Source organism: Taudactylus pleione, unplaced genomic scaffold, assembly GCF_031769625.1.
Source record: "Taudactylus pleione unplaced genomic scaffold, aTauple2 ptg000044l, whole genome shotgun sequence".
NCBI lineage: Eukaryota > Metazoa > Chordata > Amphibia > Anura > Myobatrachidae > Taudactylus > Taudactylus pleione.
Window position 1 is genome coordinate 169,134 of NW_028284446.1, and position 18,183 is coordinate 187,316.

Consider the following 18,183-nt stretch of genomic DNA (forward strand, 5'->3'; position numbering starts at 1 on the left):
CCAGGCTGGAGTTATAGTGCCTGTTCCATTCTCCCAGAAGGGCCAGGGTTTCTATTCAAATTTTTTTTTTTGGTACAGAAACCCAATGGGTCATATCGTCCGATTCTCAATCTCAAAGCACTCAACAAGTCTTTGCGGGTCCCGAAGTTTCGGATGGAGACCCTACGGTCCATCATTCTGGCGCTGGAACCTGGGGACTACATGGTGTCATTGGACATACAGGACGCTTACCTGCATGTCCCTATTCTTTTGCGCCATCAAGAGTTCTTTCGGTTTGCAATCCGCAGCGACCATTTCCAGTTTCGGGCGTTACCTTTTGGCCTGGCGACAGCACCACGTGTTTTCACCAAGGTGATGACGGTCATGGCGGCTTCTCTGCGGCTGCAAGGAGTCCGCATGTTGCCGTACTTGGACGACCTGTTATTGGTGACAGGATCTCCAGAGCTCCTGTTACACCACTTGGACCTGACCATTGCACTGCTGCAACGGCACGGCTGGCTAATCAACTGGCAGAAGTCCACTCTAATCCCGTCTCGGAGGATTCTGCATCTTGGAGCCTTATTGAACTCGGGACAGCAAAGGATCTTCGTGACGGAGGACAAGATCTCTGCTTTACAGTCAAGGGTGCGCAGTTGTCTGCACAGCCGCCGGGTGTCCTTACACTCGGCGATGAGGTTACTGGGCTCCATGGTGTCGGTGTTCGACATGGTGGAATACGCCCTGTTTCACTCCAGACCTCTGCAGCGCCTGATCCTGTCCAAGTGGAACGGGCTGCCTCAGTCTCTGAAGTTCCAGACGATTGTGCTCACCCCGGAGGTTCGCCTGTCCCTTGCGTGGTGGTTAAAGACGACCCACCTCAACAAGGGACGTCCGTTCTGGGTTCCAAATTGGGTCCTGTTGACAACGGACGCCAGTCTTCGGGGCTGGGGAGCAGTTTCGGGTCCACACTTGTTCCAGGGCAGGTGGACGCCGACAGAAGCGGAGCTTCCAATAAATATCTTGGAACTCCGTGCGGTCTTCAATGCTCTCCTGCAGGCACAGCGGTTTCTCCAGGGTCACCCGGTGCAGGTCCAGTCGGACAATGCTACCACCGTGGCCTACATAAACAGGCAAGGAGGAACTCGCAGTCGGGCGGCTCTCGTAGAGGTCTCTCGGATCCTGGTTTGGGCGGAGCGCAATCTTCCGGCCATATCAGCGGTCTTCATCCCGGGAGTGCTAAATTGGCAGGCGGACTTTCTAAGTCGCCAGGACGTTCATCTAGGGGAATGGTCCCTGCACCCGGACGTTTTTCAACTACTGGTGGACAGGTGGGGTCTTCCAGAAATCGACCTCATGGCGTCCCGGCACAACAACAAGTTGCCGGTGTACGGGTCTCGCACAAGAGACGAAGGGGCGTCTCTGGTGGATGCTCTGTCCGTCCGGTGGACGTTCAGGTTCGCATACCTGTTCCCTCCGGTCTCCCTTCTTCCACGGGTAATCCGGAAATTCAAACAGGAAGGAGGGATGCTCCTGTTGATAGCTCCCGCGTGGCCCAGACGGCACTGGTTCTCAGACCTTCAGGGTCTGTCCGTGGACAGTCCTCTGCGGTTGCCGCTACGACCGGACATTCTGTCTCAGGGTCCTTGTCTTCACCCGGACCTGACTCGGCTGTCTTTGGCGGCGTGGCTGTTGAGACGGCCATGCTGAGGTCCCGGGGGTTTTCCAGCTCTGTGGTGCGTACCATGTTACGAGCTCGGAAACCGTCTTCCGCGAGGATATACCATCGCGTGTGGCATACGTTCTTCCAGTGGTGTCGACCGATAGGTTATGCACCGCAGGAGTTTCGTCTGTCTCGGATTCTCGCCTTCCTGCAAGCGGGACTAGATCATGGGCTTCGCCTTGCTTCTTTGAAGGTACAGGTTTCGGCCCTATCTGTCTGGTTTCACCGTAGGATTGCTACAATCCCGGATGTGCGCACCTTTATGCAAGGTGTTCTCCGTATTCAGCCGCCCTTTGTTCCACCTATGGCGCCTTGGGATTTGGCTGTGGTCCTGAGGGCTCTCCAAGGACCGCCGTTTGAACCACTGGGCTCAGTGGATATTAAATGGCTAACAGCTAAGACTGTTTTCCTTCTGGCCGTTGCTTCGGCCAGACGTGTTTCTGAGTTAGGGGCTCTTTCTTGTAGACCCCCTTTCTTGGTTTTTCATGGGAACAGGGCAGTGCTCCGCACTCGGCCCGAGTTTCTTCCCAAAGTTGTTTCCCAGTTTCATGTTAACGAGGAAATAGTTGTTCCGGCCTTTAACTCACCGGGTCTTTCCGTGGGTGAGGCCTCTTTGGATGTTGTGCGGGCCTTAAGGACTTATGTTGACCGCACTTCTTCGTTTAGGAAGTCGGACGCTTTGTTTGTCCTCTATGGCTTCCGTAAAAAGGGTTGGCCTGCTTCAAAGCAAACTTTGGCAGCCTGGATCCGTATGGCTATTTCTGAAGCTTATCTTCATGAAGGCCTACCGGTCCCTCCTTCTCTGAAGGCTCATTCCACTAGGTCTGTGGGTCCTTCGTGGGCAGCTCGACGTGGTGCCTCGGCAGTTCAGATCTGCAAGGCTGCTACGTGGTCTTCTGTCCATACCTTCGTGAGGTATTACAGGTTTGACACCTTTGCCTCTCAGGATGCTTCCTTCGGGCAGCGGATTCTCCTTTCTGCACAGGAGCGTCCCCACCCTTAAAGGATACTGCTTTGGGACATCCCCAAGGTATCCTGTGGATACCCTATGGACCCTGAAGTAGAAAATATGAGATATGGTAAGAACTTACCCTTGTTATCTCTATTTCTACGAAGTCCATAGGGTTCCACAGGACTCCCGCCCTGTCGCACCTGTGCTGCAGATGGGCTTTGCTCTGGTCACCGGTTTTCCGTCTCCCTCTGGTGAGAATGTGATTCTTGTATGTGTCCAGATCTTTGTTCTCTCTCTTCCTTCTCCTCCTCCGGCCTATGGCTTGGTAACTAACTGAGGTGCCTTGGCCCGGGGGCGGGGTATAGGAGGGGGACCTAGTGCATCCTGGGAGGCTGAAAGCTTAACTCTTTGGTGCCCTGCGACTGACGTCACACCTATACCCCAAGGTATCCTGTGGAACCCTATGGACTTCGTAGAAATAGAGATAACAAGGGTAAGTTCTTACCATATCTCATATTATCTGTAGATTACTCTGTAGTTTTTTTTTGATCCAGCTCAGAGTTATACAAGTGCAGGCGTTTGTTTTTGCCTCTTATAAGCCCAGATGATCCTGGTATGGTGATTTTGTCAACCTCGCCATCCATCATACTCTGCACCTATTCTTAGCCTGACTTTTGTCTTGATCACTTTTTACATAGAGCTGGTCTAACAGAGGGCTTTCAAAGCATTGCTTTTGTTTCTGAAGTGATACATAGAATGTCAGTAGCTCAATCAATTTATTGGGCCATCACATGTTCATGTAAGGGAGTGACTAATCTGGGATCAGTAGTTGGAGGACATGCTGACCAACCATTGTAGTGCCATATTGGAGCATCCTGTGGTGCCTCCAGATGAATTCGTTCTCAATTTAGAAATACATAAATGTATGACCCAAAGTAGTTGCTGTTATCATATAGCTTAAGAACCTCTACATTAGAGACGCTTTCCCATTGCTGGAGACTTACAATTTGTTTGCTAATGTATGTAACTCAGATCTCTGCATTGCTATTATCATGTAGGATGTAAATGTTATTTGCTGGTCCATTGCAGTGTGCTGGGGGAATTTGTTTTATTTCTGCAAAGGCAAACCAAATTATTGCAAGCATGGGTCTTCTGCTTGGGCCATATCACCATTGGACTTGGAAGCATTTTTTCTATATTTTAGAACCATGCTTTACTACTATGTGGCAGTCTGTTGGATTTGGGTTTGGCGGTTGCGCAGAGAAGTCTTCCTTCCAAATTCATTCTGCCAACTGTAAATATTGTCAGAGGAGCATTAATGACCTGGGCCACTTAGTTCCAGTGAAAGAAAATCTTAATGCTACAGTATATAATAATTTTGTGCTTCCAACTTTGTGATTAAAAGTTTGGTGATTACACTTGTTTCAGCGTGACTGCCCCTTTGCACAGAAGTAAGGTCCATCAAAAAATTGTTTGCCTTAACAGGGAGAGTCCTTAAATTCTAAACACTGATATCAAATGGCCAGGAAATCTGTAAATCTAGCTGTTGCCACAATAAACATTTCTTCCATTAACATGTAAAGGCAATGCAGCCAACCCAATTCTTAATGGATGGGGGTGATGGGGATCTCCAGCGAGCAGAGATTACTGCTTTGTCAGTATTATTCAAATATTTTGGAAAACAAACAAAACTCAGTGTGCCTAATCAGTGATAAATAGTAGTTCAGAGGCTGCTACCTAGGGGTTTAACCAGTTCCCCTTTAAGGCAAATGAATTGTCTAGCCAAACATGGACAAAAAATAGTAGCACCTGTGTTCAAACACAATAAAAATTAATATCCAGCTCACATATGTAATTAAATTATTAAACACGCTTCTGCCAGCGTACCCGGCTGGTTAACGCATCCATGGGGAGGTAGGCGCTCCCCCAGCAGTTCCTCTCCCGACCCAGATGCAGTCCCTATGAAGGGTTTCGCACGTCTGGGTTGCTCCGCCTACTCTCCACGTATATGAGACGCTCACGGTCCACGCTCAGTGCGTGCTGTAGCTGTGGTCTCAGGAGGGTCTGGGACAGTCTCCCTTGGTTAAGGTATATGGTGCTCTATGTCCTACCATTCCTTTGCGTTGCTGTAGTTGATTTAGAGCCGATTGTAATTATATTACATATGCATTGTATATGACTGCTAACTGCTGATTGACACTGTTTTTTATTTCTAAATCTGTCAATTATAACTATCACTGTTTTCTCCATCTTTTTTGGGTGGAGGTTTCTTTCTGAGTACTTCACATTCAATTAAGATTTTGTGAAGGCTGTCACATAACATTGCAATTATTGCCTTTATTGACCATGTCAAAAGATAAAGGGGAACAGGAGATGGAGCAGCCTGTGGTGGTTCTATGTAAGTCATGTACGACTTATGTGTCCTCTCAGGACGTAAAGGATGGTTTGTGTGTTGTCTGTTATAAAGAGTCACCTCACTAATCCGATTTACCTGTTCCTGGACAAGAACCATCTTGGGTTTCCTCTTTGTCCCAGGTTATGATGAAGGTTGTGGATCGTATTGCTGCTCCTACGATGCCTCCTTGGATGGGGTGTCCACAGTATACTATGTTTGCACCTCGTATGCATCCTTCATGGAAGGATATTTATGGCCACTCTAGTCAGAGTATGGCACCATCTGATGTTGATAACAGACCGGTAGTGACCAAAGGGCAAGTTATCTTTTTATCAGTCTGCCCAGCATATGGATTTACACATCATCAGTGGAATCAGATGATGAACAGGGTTCCTTTCCAGGATCTAGCTCTGGGGAAGAGGATCATCTGTCCACAGTGTATGTTCCTTTTTTTGTGAGGGCGGTTAAATCAGTCCTAGATATTCAGAATAATGAACCAGCTCATAGTAAGCTCCAATGTTTAATCACCACCAGAAGGTGGTCAAAACGGAGTTCCCTGTATCTGAACAGCTTACAGAGCTTATCGAGGAGGCATGGGGTAACCCTGATGAACTGTTTTATGTGAATAAAAGAATAACATCATTGTATCCGTTCCCACCTTCTGTATGTAATAAATGGAAAGTACCTCCGACTGTGGATGCTCATGTAACACATGTATTCAGAAATGCTACATTGCCTATTTCATCAGCGTCTTCGCTGAATGATTCCACAGATTGAAGCTGTCTTATAGCAATATTTTTGTCATCTGGAGCGGATACTCGACAAGCTATGGTTGGAGCCTGGGTAGCCAAAGCTGTTTAAAAATGGATAAGGGCTTTGGAGGATTCACTACCAAATGCTACCAGAGAACAGATGATGAATAACTCCCACATTCGGGAAACCGCTTCCTATCTGGGAGGGGCTGCAGTGGATGCTGGAATTTTAGCTTCTAGGGAATCAGCAGCATCAATAGTGGCAGGCAGGGCCCTATGGTTAAGATCTTGGAAAGCTGACACAGGATCAAAGAGGGCGCTGGAAGTCTTACCTTTCTGTGAAAAGATTCTTTTTGGAGCACAGTTGGATAATATAATCACTACTCTGGCGGCTTCAAAATGTGCAGGCTGCCATCTATGTCAAAGATTAGATCTAGGCAGTTTTCTTTTCAGTCATTCTGTCCTCAGGAACGAGCAAAGGAACAGTCTTAATCTAGGCCAACTAGTTTCCGTAAGTCTAAGCGACAAACTAAGAGGTCTGGCCTGGCAAGACGTCCAGCTTCTAAGCTGGACAACAAGCCCCAAATCCTGATTGAGCGGGCCTCCTCCTGGGGGATCCCAGGGTGGAAGGCCGACTTCTTCAGTTTGCAGATTATTGGCATCAAACAACTACAGATGCCTGGGTCAGAGAAGTGGTCTCTAAGGGGTAGGCTCTCATTATTAGGAGACATCCCCACCAAAAGTTTTTTTGCACAAATCTTCCATCAGATGCTGTCAAGGCCTTGGCCAGTCAGGAAGCCATTCACTCCCTGCTGCAGGTGGTGCTAATAATCCTGGTTCCTATGTCTCAACAGAGAAGGGGTTATTATTCCAATCTATTTCAAACCGAATGGGGCTTTTCGCCCTTTATTAAATCTAAAAAACCTCAACAGGTTTATCCATGTACCCAAGTTTCGTATGGAAACTCTCCGGTCGATTATTTTGGCAATGGAGCTGGGGGATTACATGGTTTCTCTGGACATTCAGGATGCATATCTGCATGTCCAATTATATCATCCCATCAACAATTCTTACAGTTTGTTGTCCTGAAACAATACCAATTTCAGGCTCTACCCTTTGGCCTATCCACGGCTCATGACAGCCAATCTCAGGTGTCAGGGAGTCAGAATTCTGCCAAATATTGGCACAGACTTTGTTACAAAACCTTCTACAAATGACCATAGCCTGCCTACAAAGGCACGGCTGGATAATCAATTGGAAGAAATTGTCACTTTCTCCAACACAGCAGATGGTACATCTGGGAATGTTTCTGGATTCTCGGGCACAAAGAGTGTTTGTCACTCCCTCTGGTGGTGGCTGAGAAAAGATCATCTAACCAAAGGGCGCCCGTTCTGGATTCCAAAGTGGGTGCTTCTCACCTCGGACGCCAACCTTCACGGATGGGGGGCAGTGACAGGTCATTACACCTTTCAGGGAAGATGGACAAATCAAGAGAGTCATCTGCCAATAAATATTCTGGAACTGCGAGCAGTATGCAGAGCTCTTGTTATGGCACAGGATCTGCTCCAGGGCAGGCCGGTCCAGATCCAGTCCGACAATGCGACTACAGTGGCTTACTTCAATCATCAGGAAGGCACAAGAAGTTATGCAGCCATGAAAGAAGTGACAAAAGTTCTGATTTAGGCAGAACGTCATTTTCCGGCTGTCTCGGCAATATTCAATTGGGAAGTAGACTTCCTAACTTGCCAAGACATACACGACGGAGAGTGATCTCTCCATCCGGCAGTGTTTCAGCTCCTGGTAAACAAATGGGGTCTACTGAAGATAATCTCATGGTGTCACGCCACAACCACAAGGTCCCCAGGTACTGGTCCAGGTCCAGAGACTCATCAGCAGCCTTCGTGGATGCACTGGCAGTAAGATGGGATTTCAAGTTGGTGTATCTCTTTCCTCCGATTTCTCTACTCCCAAGAGTTCTCAGAAAATTCAAGCAGCAAGGCGGAATGGTAATAATGGTGGCTCCAGCTTGGCCCAGACGTCATTAGTTCACCGACATCCAGAATCTGTCCATAGTCAGTCCATACCCTCTTCCTCTATGACAGGATCTGCTAACGCAGGGTCCCTGCCGACATCCGGATTTTCCCCGTCTGGCTTTGACAGCGTGGCTCTTGAATCTTCCATTCTAAGAGAGAGAGGTTTTTTTCCAGTTCTGTAATTCAAACGATGATTAGGGCACGGAAGCCTGCCTCTGCCCGCATCTTTTACAGAGGTTGGTATTCTTTTGGTCAATGGTGTTCCCTTAGAAAGTATGATCCCAAGATATTCAGTATTTCCAGGGTACTGGCTTTTCTTCAGGCACGATTAGACAAAGGTCTATGCCTGGCCACTTTGAGAGTGCAGGTTTCTGCACTGTCAGTCTAGTTTCAGAAGAAGATTGCTTCATTACCAGATGTTAGAATTTTTTTTCCAAGGAGGTTTGTTAATTCAGCTTCCTTTTTTTCCACCGGTAGCACCGTGGGATTTGTCTTTGGTTCTTAAGGGACTACAAACTTTCCCATTTGAACCTTTGGATTCTGTGGATTTGAAGTGGTTAACAGCAAAAACACTTTTTCTTCTTGCTATTTCTTCTGCTTGCAGAGTCTCTGATTTTGCAGCAAACTCCACCCTTGCCCACTTGCTGACACACATGGAGAACCTTCACCAGTTCAGGTCCTCATGGCCTGTGGATTGAACCTTGTAAAAAATTCCACATTGTAAGTAATAAGAGTAATGGGTGACAAGCAGGAGGCCCCTTTATAGGGAGGAGACCACTTTATGGTGGGATACATGGCACAGCAGTCCAGGGTAAGACCAATAGAAGTATGCAAGATTCTGAGTATTTTTGACAACCATGGAGCAGTGTGAAGGAGTGTCTCGATGTATATTTGCATGCCATGTCTAACTGGCTATAAAATATGGATTTGAACTGAATTATAAACAAAAGGTTGTTTGCAGTTATCTGCTTTGTCTTACAGAGAAAAATATGCTTTGGAACAAGATATCAGAGAAAAGGAAGAGGCCATAAGACAGAAGAGCACAGAAGTACAGGTATCTATCAGGTCATTCCAATCAGTAAGTCGGGAAACGCAGACAAAACAGAAAAGCTGCAAGGATACCTTTTGTTAATGAAATCACTATATTTATTCATGTGTATAGCTATTGAGGCGTCTTGGGAACACTATAATGAATTTTATATGTCTTCTTTAGGGTCCAAAGGGCTCCACAGGGTAGACAATGGGGTGTAGGTGGGACCTTGAGGACCAGACTCCAACAACAAAGCTTTTCAATCCCAGGATGTTCAGGTCATTCCCCCTATGCTCCGCCCACAGCTTGAGGGAAACTCAGTTTCGTTGGTATTCGGCAGGAGCTGGATCACCATTTTTACCAGTGGGGCTGCTTTATGAAGCCCAAGCTTATTTTTATGATTTATTTTTTATTTCTAGTATTTTTTACTACTGAGCAGCAGCACGAGACAGTCCCTTGGACGTCTGCACTGCTGCTCCATCACCCCTCCGCACCTCCATGACACCAGCCCTCGGCTAGGTATTCCTGGCGGGGCTCTGAGGGGGACTAGCTAGCAGTCTCCCTGGACCCCATACGGCAGCCCAGAATCCAGGGGACCGGTAAGGCAGATCCCCGCTTGCGGGGACTCGCGTCTTTGTGCAGTCTTGCCTCGGGTCTCAGGAGACAGACCGGAGGCGCTAATGTGGACACCGGCTCGCCCACGACTCCACTAGATCACCAGGCATATATAATACTGGCGCAGAGGCATATTTTATAGGCCAGGGGACCCGGTGGTTAACGTCAGCAAGGGGAATAAGGCGCTCTCCCTGCAGCACCTCCCCCAGCTCAGGGCGCCATTCCAGTGCGGTCTTGCTGTGCCCTGAGCTGCTCCCTCCCCCTCCTCCCCTTTAGAGACGCACGGCAGCCGTTTTCGGCAAGCAGATTTCCCAGTCTCCCTGTATACCTCTGCCAAGGGCCAGGTTATACAGCGCTATATCCTACCAGCCAGTGCGATCTGTGTATTTGATTTAGTGCCCATTGCATATATATATATATATATATATATATATATTAGGGATGTGCAGGCTCGGATAGGTTCGAGTTTGCACGTGGAGTTCGGATTTTTCCCTCCAAAAAAACGGAACTCAGAACGAGGCAAAACGTCATCTTACATGGACGAACATCATCATTCCTGGTCTTTTGTCCAGGAATGATGATGTTCGTCCATGTAAGATGACGTTTTGCCTCGTTCTGAGTTCCGTTTTTTTGGAGGGAAAAATCCGAACTCCACGTGCAAACTCGAACCTATCCGAGCCTGCACATCCCTAATATATATATATATATATATATATATATATATATACACAGTGTTTGTATGTGACTTGTTCTAGCACTGATCTTTACTTTCTATACTGTCAAACTTATACCTTTCCCTTTAGTCTACTATAACCCTGGCATACAAAGGTATAGGGGGTTCATTGTCCCTCACATCTGCCATAGATTTCGGAGGGCTATCACATACTATATAACGCTGTTACTCAATAGACTGTGCCTTATTTCACATACATCTGGGTTGCTCACTGCACTGTCAGAATTTATATTTTATTATCCCTGTGGCTATCGCTGGCAGAGGAAAGAATAACAAGCAGGCTGATGCTGCTGCTCCTACTTAGCTTCAGATGACCTCATTAAGGATGGCCTTTGTACAAATTTCTATACTGCCCCATCCCCTTAGCCCCGGTGTCTTCTCCTCAGGACCCACCCTGGGCTACCTTTTCACATGTGCTCGCAAAGATTGCGGACAAGCCAGCGGGTCCTGTGGTAGCTCCCCCTGTGGGATGGCCACAACCGGTGCTCCCTGCACATTCTTTAGGTCCCCCACTGGTAGATGTACTTTTTACATCAGTACAGAGTTTGGCCAATACCTCTACAGTTTTTCAGCAAATGCTACAAAAAGAGAAGCCTCTCCCTAGTAATCCTACTAAGCGTGCTGTGTTATCTTCTCAGTCCACCCAGCTATCAGAGTCTGTTGTATCCTCTGGGGAGGTAGAAGACACAGACCTCTTTCACTCTGACTCCTTATCAGTAGACGAAAAGCCACTCTTTAAATTAAATATACACTGAGCTGTAAAGTCTATTCTACAAATAGAAGAGGCGGATCCCGCTCCTAAGATTAAACAGCCATTGTTTAAACGTCAAAAGGTAGTTTTACCAGAGTTTCCTCACTCTGACCAGCTATCTGATCACATGAGCAAGGAGTTGAATGTGCCCAGTAAAAGGTTTCAGGTAGCAAAATGTTTAAGTTCCCTTTACCCTCTCCCCGCTGCTGATTGCACTAAATAGGAAGTTCCCCCAGCAGTGTATTCTCGTGTAACTCGTTTGGTCAAGAGAACTACCTTACCCATACATATTGCGATCTCCTTGAAGGAAACTACAGTTAGAAGGATAGATGCTTGTTATAAAGCTATATACTCTTTTACTGGAGCTATTACTCGTCCTGCTAGGGCTACAGCCTGGGTGGCAAAAGCCATTGAGAGCTGGGCAGACGCCCTAGAAGAGACATTTCCCCCTGATGCTTCGAGGGAACAGCTGTCCTACAGTACATATCTCACATTAGAGATTCAGCCTTCTATTTGGGTGAATCAGCTATGGATACAGCTCTCCTAGCCTCTAAGGCAGTGATTCCCAACCTCTGTCCTCAAGGCACACTAACAGTCCTGGTTTTATTGATATCCATGCTAAAGCACAGATGGTTAAATCAAAATAACTGAGGTAGTAATTAAGTCACCTGTGCTCAAGTATGGAAAGCCTTAAAACCTGGACTGTGTTAGTGTGCCTTGAGGCCTGTGGTTGGGAACCCCCTGCTCTAAGGCATCTACCACTTCTGTAGTGGCCTGCCGTATTGTTTGGCTCTGCTCATGGAAGGCAGATTTGGACTCTAAAAGGGCTCTAGAGTCTCTGCCTTATTCTGGTGATATCCTGCTTGGACCAGAATTGGACAAAATTGTGACTACCTTGGCGGCTTCCAAGAAGGCGCTCCTACCCTCTGCATATGCTGCAAAGCCTCGGATGTCATCCTTTTGGTCCTTTTGTCCTCAAGGAAAAGTTAAAGGTCAGTCTTTTCCAAGGCTTCAGACATCTACTAAGGCCTCCAAGCCTAGGACCAAACAGACCTGGGCTACTAGACGGCCACCTACCAAATCTGAGGACAAGCCTTCAGCCTGACGGGACGAGCCTCTCCCTGGGGCCTCCCAGGGTGGGAGGCCAACTTATTACATTTGCCCAGTTTTAGAGGGGTATTCAATATGAAACGTTAACTTCACCTTCGAAGTTAACGTTTCATATCGGAGTTTTTTTCTGCGTTAAAGTATGGTGTGCGCTCCCGCTTATCCCCGTATTCAATATAAAATTAACGAAAACGGGAAACTCCGAAGTTGGATTTGCGTAAAGTTACGAATTTTTCCTTAAAATAATTGTAAGACCCCCCTAAAGTTGTAAAAACATGGGGGAACACTATGGGTACCCCCGTTTTAGCCTTTAATTGAAAGTCGGGATTTAAACAGCCGCAGCATGTGTTTTTTTCCCGACATTGAAGAAGTGATGCAGAAGAGCACTTAGGTTATTTTTTTCATTTTTTTAAGTGGTCCCATCAAATTTGGGGTACATGAAAATGGGTACTAGCATATTTTGGTGTCCCTAAAGTAATTTTTTTTTAAATTCTGCATTTGTGCACCTGCCGCTATAATTCTATTCTAGAAAACATGTGCTGCATACTTTCAGAATAGCCCTGAACCTATTTCCCTATTGTTTAACAATTTTTTCCCATTTTTTCTTTTTTGCACCCCAATTTTGACATAAATTTTTTGGGGTGTCCCTATTTTTTTTTTTTTTACTTTTTTTGACACAGTTCTTTTTTAAATGTCATTCTCAGGGGTGCAGGCTATTTTTTTTAAGTCTGCACACCTAAACCCCAATTTTGCACTTTTTTTCGACACCTATTCAATGGTGAAAAGTTATCACCGTTTTTTATCAAAGACTTGTCAAAACTGCGATAAGTCTTTGAAATTGAATAGGGTGCAAAAGTAAAACCTGCGATAATGACGTCATAATTGCGATATTAACGCAATGTTATCGCACCCATATTGAATACCTCTGAAAGCGTCAGACCACATCAGACGCCTGGGTAAGAGAAGTGGTCTCCCACGGATATGACCTATTTTTCCTGAGACGACCTCCCCAGCAGTTATTTTGCACAAGACCTCCATCGGACCCAAGCGAAGCCCTGCTGCTCCAAAAAGCCATTCAGTCCTTACTGACTGCAGGAGTAATAATTCCGGTCCCCTCCTCACAACGAGGGAAGGGCTATTATTCTACACTTTTCTTAGTTCAGAAGCTCAACAGGTCTCTTCGGCCTATCCTCAACCTCAAATCTCTGAACAAGTTTATCAGGGTGCCCAGGTTTCGTATGGAAACACTCCGCTCTATCATTCCTAGTTGCCTGCGGATTTTATGGTGTCGCTGGATATTCAAGACTCTTACCTACATGTACCTATAGCGCTTAATCATCAACAATATCTCCCGTTTGCTATGCTATAGCAGCATTATCAATTTCACTATACTGTTTGGCCTCTCAACGGCCCCTCGGATCTTTACCAAGATCATGGCAGTTATGGCGGCCTATCTTCGTTGTCAAGGGATCACATAATGAACGGGAGATTAGTATAAGTATAGTCAGGCTGGCTCCGTCTAGTCCCGGAGTAACAGGTAGGATAGAATTAACGGAGTGATGAGCACATCAATATCAACGATAATTCAATTCAAACTACCCATATTGGTATGTGATTGGCTGAAGGACGTACTTAAGGATCTTCTCTGTTTTGGCTTTGGTTGCCGTGTAAAAGCTGTTTATGCGAAACGTACATCGGCACTAGCCGAGTGTCTGTCATGTCTCATTGATATATTTGCTGTATGATATATTAGGTGTCAGCTGGATCACTGGCCTTGCTCACCGCAGTGATCTATGTAATAGCTACTGCTCCCACATGTAATTAATAGAGGAATGGAGACGGAGTAGTAAACAGATGAACTTACAGCGGTCGAATATGCACATAGACATCTGAGCTACTTCACATGCCAGAAGTGATCGTGATCATGACATTCTAATATTTAGACACTGATGTGTCTTATAAATGATAAGTTAGAACATGTATGAGCACTGGGAGAAGGGAATAAAATTATTGTGAATAAAATGTGATGTACACCATATCAGATATTTAGTGTTGATTATTCAATATAATTTCACCACCTATAATAAATCCATTTGGTGTGCAAATAAGCCTGTGAATATTACAGTGTGCCTCTATATAAATATGATAAATGATAACACACTTTGAGTTCTTTACTCTTTAATACGTTTTTAGGCTAATACTAAACATCTGATGCGTGATTATTTATCACTTGAGCAAAGACTCAATATATCTGAACATCGTGGAATGCTATAATACACTTGCTGAAATTAAAGGTACTAATATCAATGGTAACTTTATTTGTTACAATTAGATACAATGCAACGCATCCGGAAGTATTCACAGCGCGTCACTTTTTCCACATTATGTTGTTACAGCCTTATTATAAATTCATCTTTCTCCTAAAAATTCTACACACAATACTCCATAATGACAACGTGTAATAAGTTTTTTTTGAGGTTTTTCCAAATTTAATTAAAAAAAAAAAACAACTAAGAAATCACATGTACATAAGTATCCACAGCCTTTGCCATGAAGCTCAAAATTGAGCTCAGGTGCATCCTGTTTCCACTGATCATCCTTGAGATGTTCCCACAGCTCAGTTGGAGTCCACCTGTGGTAAATTCAGTTCTCTATATAAGGTCCCACACTTGACAGTGCATGTCAGAGCACAAACCAAGCATGAAGTCCAAGGAAATTGTCTGTAGATCTCCGAGACAGGATTGTCTCGAGGCACAAATCTGGTGAAGGGTACAGAAAATTATCTGCTGCTTTGAAGGTCCAAATGAGCACAGTGGCCTCCATCATCCGTATATGGAAGAAGTTCGGAACCACCAGGACTCTTCCTAGAGTTGGCCAGCTGTCTAAACTGAGCGATCGGGAGAGAAGGGCCCTAGTCAGGGCGGTGACCAAGAACCCGATGGTCAGAGCTACAGCATTCCTCTGTGGAGAGAGGAGAACCTCCAGAAGGACAAATATCTCTGCTGCAATCCACCAATAAGGCCTGTATGGTACAGTGGCCAGACGGAAGCCACTCCTTAGTAAAAAGCACATGGAAGCCCGTCTGGAGTTTGCCAAAACGCACCTGAAGGACTCTGACCATGAGAAACAAAATTCTCTGGTCTGATGAGCCAAAGATTGAATTCTTTGGCGTGAATGCCAGGCGTTATGTTTGGAGGAAACCAGGCACCGCTCATCACCAGATCAATACCATCCCTATAGTGAAGCATGGTGGTGGCAGCATCTTGCTGTAGGGATGTTTTTGAGCGGCAGGAACTGGGAGACTAGTCAGGATAGAGGGAAAGATTAATGCAGCAATGTACAGAGACATCCTGGATGAAAACTGCTCCAGAGCGCTCTTGGAGGGGAATTCAATTAGAGGCGAAAAGCTATATTCGCCTGTTTTTTTGTGAAAAATTTGACTAAAAAAAAATTCACCAAATTCAATTCCAGGACAATTTCGACTAAGTGGAAACAATTCTCCAAAAATGATTCTCCAATCAATATCTGGTGAAAAGAAATGCAAAATCTTTATTTTGGGGTGCAAACGTGGGGAAAAAACTCAGACCCCTTGGGACAGCCCCCCAAAGGTCAAATATGCAAAAAAAACAGAAACTAAAACCTAAGAACACCCCAAAAAAAGACATGTCATTTTTGGGGTGAAAATTTAAAAAGTGGGGGGATAAACATTAAAAGTAGCGAAAAAGACTTGGGGGTCCACAAGTATGGGTCAGGTGTTTTTGGGATTGCAGGTGGATTTTTCACGTTTTTTGAAGTTCACTTTAGAGACAAAAAAACATGCTAGCACCTATTTTCAAGCACCCCAAATTTGACAGGACTACTTATTTTCACCAAAAAATACAGCTTTATGCCATTCTTCACCACTTTTACAAAGATGCTAATAGCAAGCAATTTACACAACTTAAGTACGCAAAATAGTCTTATTAGGGCTATTAGTACACATCTATATTGATTCCCTATGTTAGAGCATCTTTTTCTGGGGTACAGACTGATTTCCCCAATTCTTTCAGTACTTTTCACCTGTTCCGCATTCGCCTATTTCCGTTTTCGCCTGTTTTGCAATTGAATTAGGCGAAAAGAGGGACGAGCACGGAATAAATTCGCCTCAGGCGAATAAAGCGAACAGTCGGACAGGCGAAAACTTCGCCTCTAATTGAATATGGCTCTTGACCTCAGACTGGGACGACTGTTCATCTTTCAGCAGGACAACAACCCTAAGCACACAGCCAAGATACCAAAGGAGTGACTTCAGTACAACTCTGTGAATGTCCTTGAGTGGCCCAGCCAGAGCCCAAACTTGAATCTGATTGAACATCTCTGGAGAGATCTGAAAATGGCTCTGCACCGATGCTACCCATCCAACCTGATGGAGCTTGAGAGATGCTGCAAAGAGGAATGGGTGAAACTACCCAAAGATAGGAGTGCCAAGCTTGTGGCATCATATTCAAAAAGTCTTGAGGCTGTACTTGCTGCCAAAGGTGCATCAACAAAGCATTGAGCAAAGGTTGTAAATAATTATTTACATGTGATTTCTTTTTTTTTTAAATTAAATTTGCAAAAATCTCAAAAAAACTTTTTACACGTTGTCATTATGGGGTATTGTGTGCAGAATTTTGAGGAGAAAAATGAATTTATTCCATTTTGGAATAAGGCTATAACATAACAAAATGTGGAAATGTGACGTGCTGTGAATACTTTCTGAATGCACTGTAGAAACTCGATACATTGACGTGAGAGTTCTGTGTAACTACTTCAACGAGTTGGAGGTTAGTTTGTACACCTTGGATTCTGAATAAATGTGAAGATCACATCATCAGAAAAGATTCTATTAAATTAGATCAATAATAAGATAAGACATTTATATTAGGGAATTGATTTAACCCTTTATTATTGAAGCTATCTGACAGACACTTGGCTATATAAGAGTTTTATATTCTTTTATTTTTAATCACTTATTTTTCATACTATTGACACATTACTTACTATACTTTTATTAATATATTTCGCTTTGCTTTGTGTACTACTTGAATAATTATTTTAATTAACAAAATAAAGGTTATATTTTATTATTTGTGCACCAGATACGGATTTCTTTTTTTAATATGTATGCTCTTTGAATCTGTGGTAGCACCCCGACACATGATCCTGATAGAGAATTATTAATAGTTGGGGACGATCTTGATGATTTATAGATTTTTTTTTAATTGAATTGTCCTGTGCAACACACGTTATCTCTTTTGTGCTTTATAAATCCATCTGGTTCCAGCGCAGAATTGCTCCTCTACCGGATGTTCACACCTTCCTGATAGGTGTTCTACATATACAACATGCCTTTGAACCTAGGGTCCACAGAGCACCCGCCCTGACGCACCTGGCTTCTATGGGTTTCTTCTCTTGGTCACTTGTTTCCTTCTCTGTGTGAGAGTGTGATTCTTCAGTGTACCAGTCTTCCTTCTCTCCTATCCTGGTCCTGCCTTGGGCTTGTAAACAAAACTGAGTTGCCCTCAGGCTGTGGGCGGGGTATAAGGGGAAGGACCGGAGCATCCTGGGATTGAAAAGCTTTGCTGTTGGTGTCCGGTCGTCCAGGTCCCACCTACACCCCATTGTCTCCCCTGTGGACTTCGAAAAAAGAGAGTTAACAAGGGAAGGTTTTACCATAACTCATCTTTTTCCCATGGTATTCTTTTGTTAAAACAGTAGAATGAATATCCTCTTAACTTATAGGCGTAAGTTGGGAGAACATGAACTAAAAATTAATAAAATATGCTGTAAACCCCCCAGCTGTTAACATTAAAATATTAAAGGACTAGTTCCCTTGGGTATAGGGAAGCCAAATATCTGTACGTTTTACTTGAAACTTTTGCAAAGTTTGATGCAATCCTATCGAATATTTTAGGCAGGACTGTCTTCCCCCTCCTCCTATCCCCCCCCCCCCCCGAGAATTCTTGGTGATGTCACAATGACGTTATTAGGTTACTTACCACTGCTGAATGCCTAAGGGCGATATTCAATTAGGCTGCAAAATTATTGCCGATGACGTCATTTTCGCCATTTTCACTTTTCCCCATATTCAATTT

At 44.8% G+C, this 18,183-nt stretch overlaps 1 protein-coding gene across 4 annotated transcripts in view; it reads left to right on the top strand.

Annotated features, from left to right (window-relative positions):
* The window catches only part of EPS15L1 (epidermal growth factor receptor pathway substrate 15 like 1), a 245,253-nt gene that overhangs the window by 74,391 nt on the left and 152,679 nt on the right, over positions 1-18,183 (top strand). For all 4 annotated transcript variants that reach the window (XM_088460325.1, XM_088460326.1, XM_088460327.1 and 1 more), the window contains one exon: positions 8,813-8,885. In XM_088460325.1, coding sequence (XP_088316451.1) covers positions 8,813-8,885 — 73 coding nt within the window. The remainder of the gene's footprint in view (positions 1-8,812; positions 8,886-18,183) is intronic.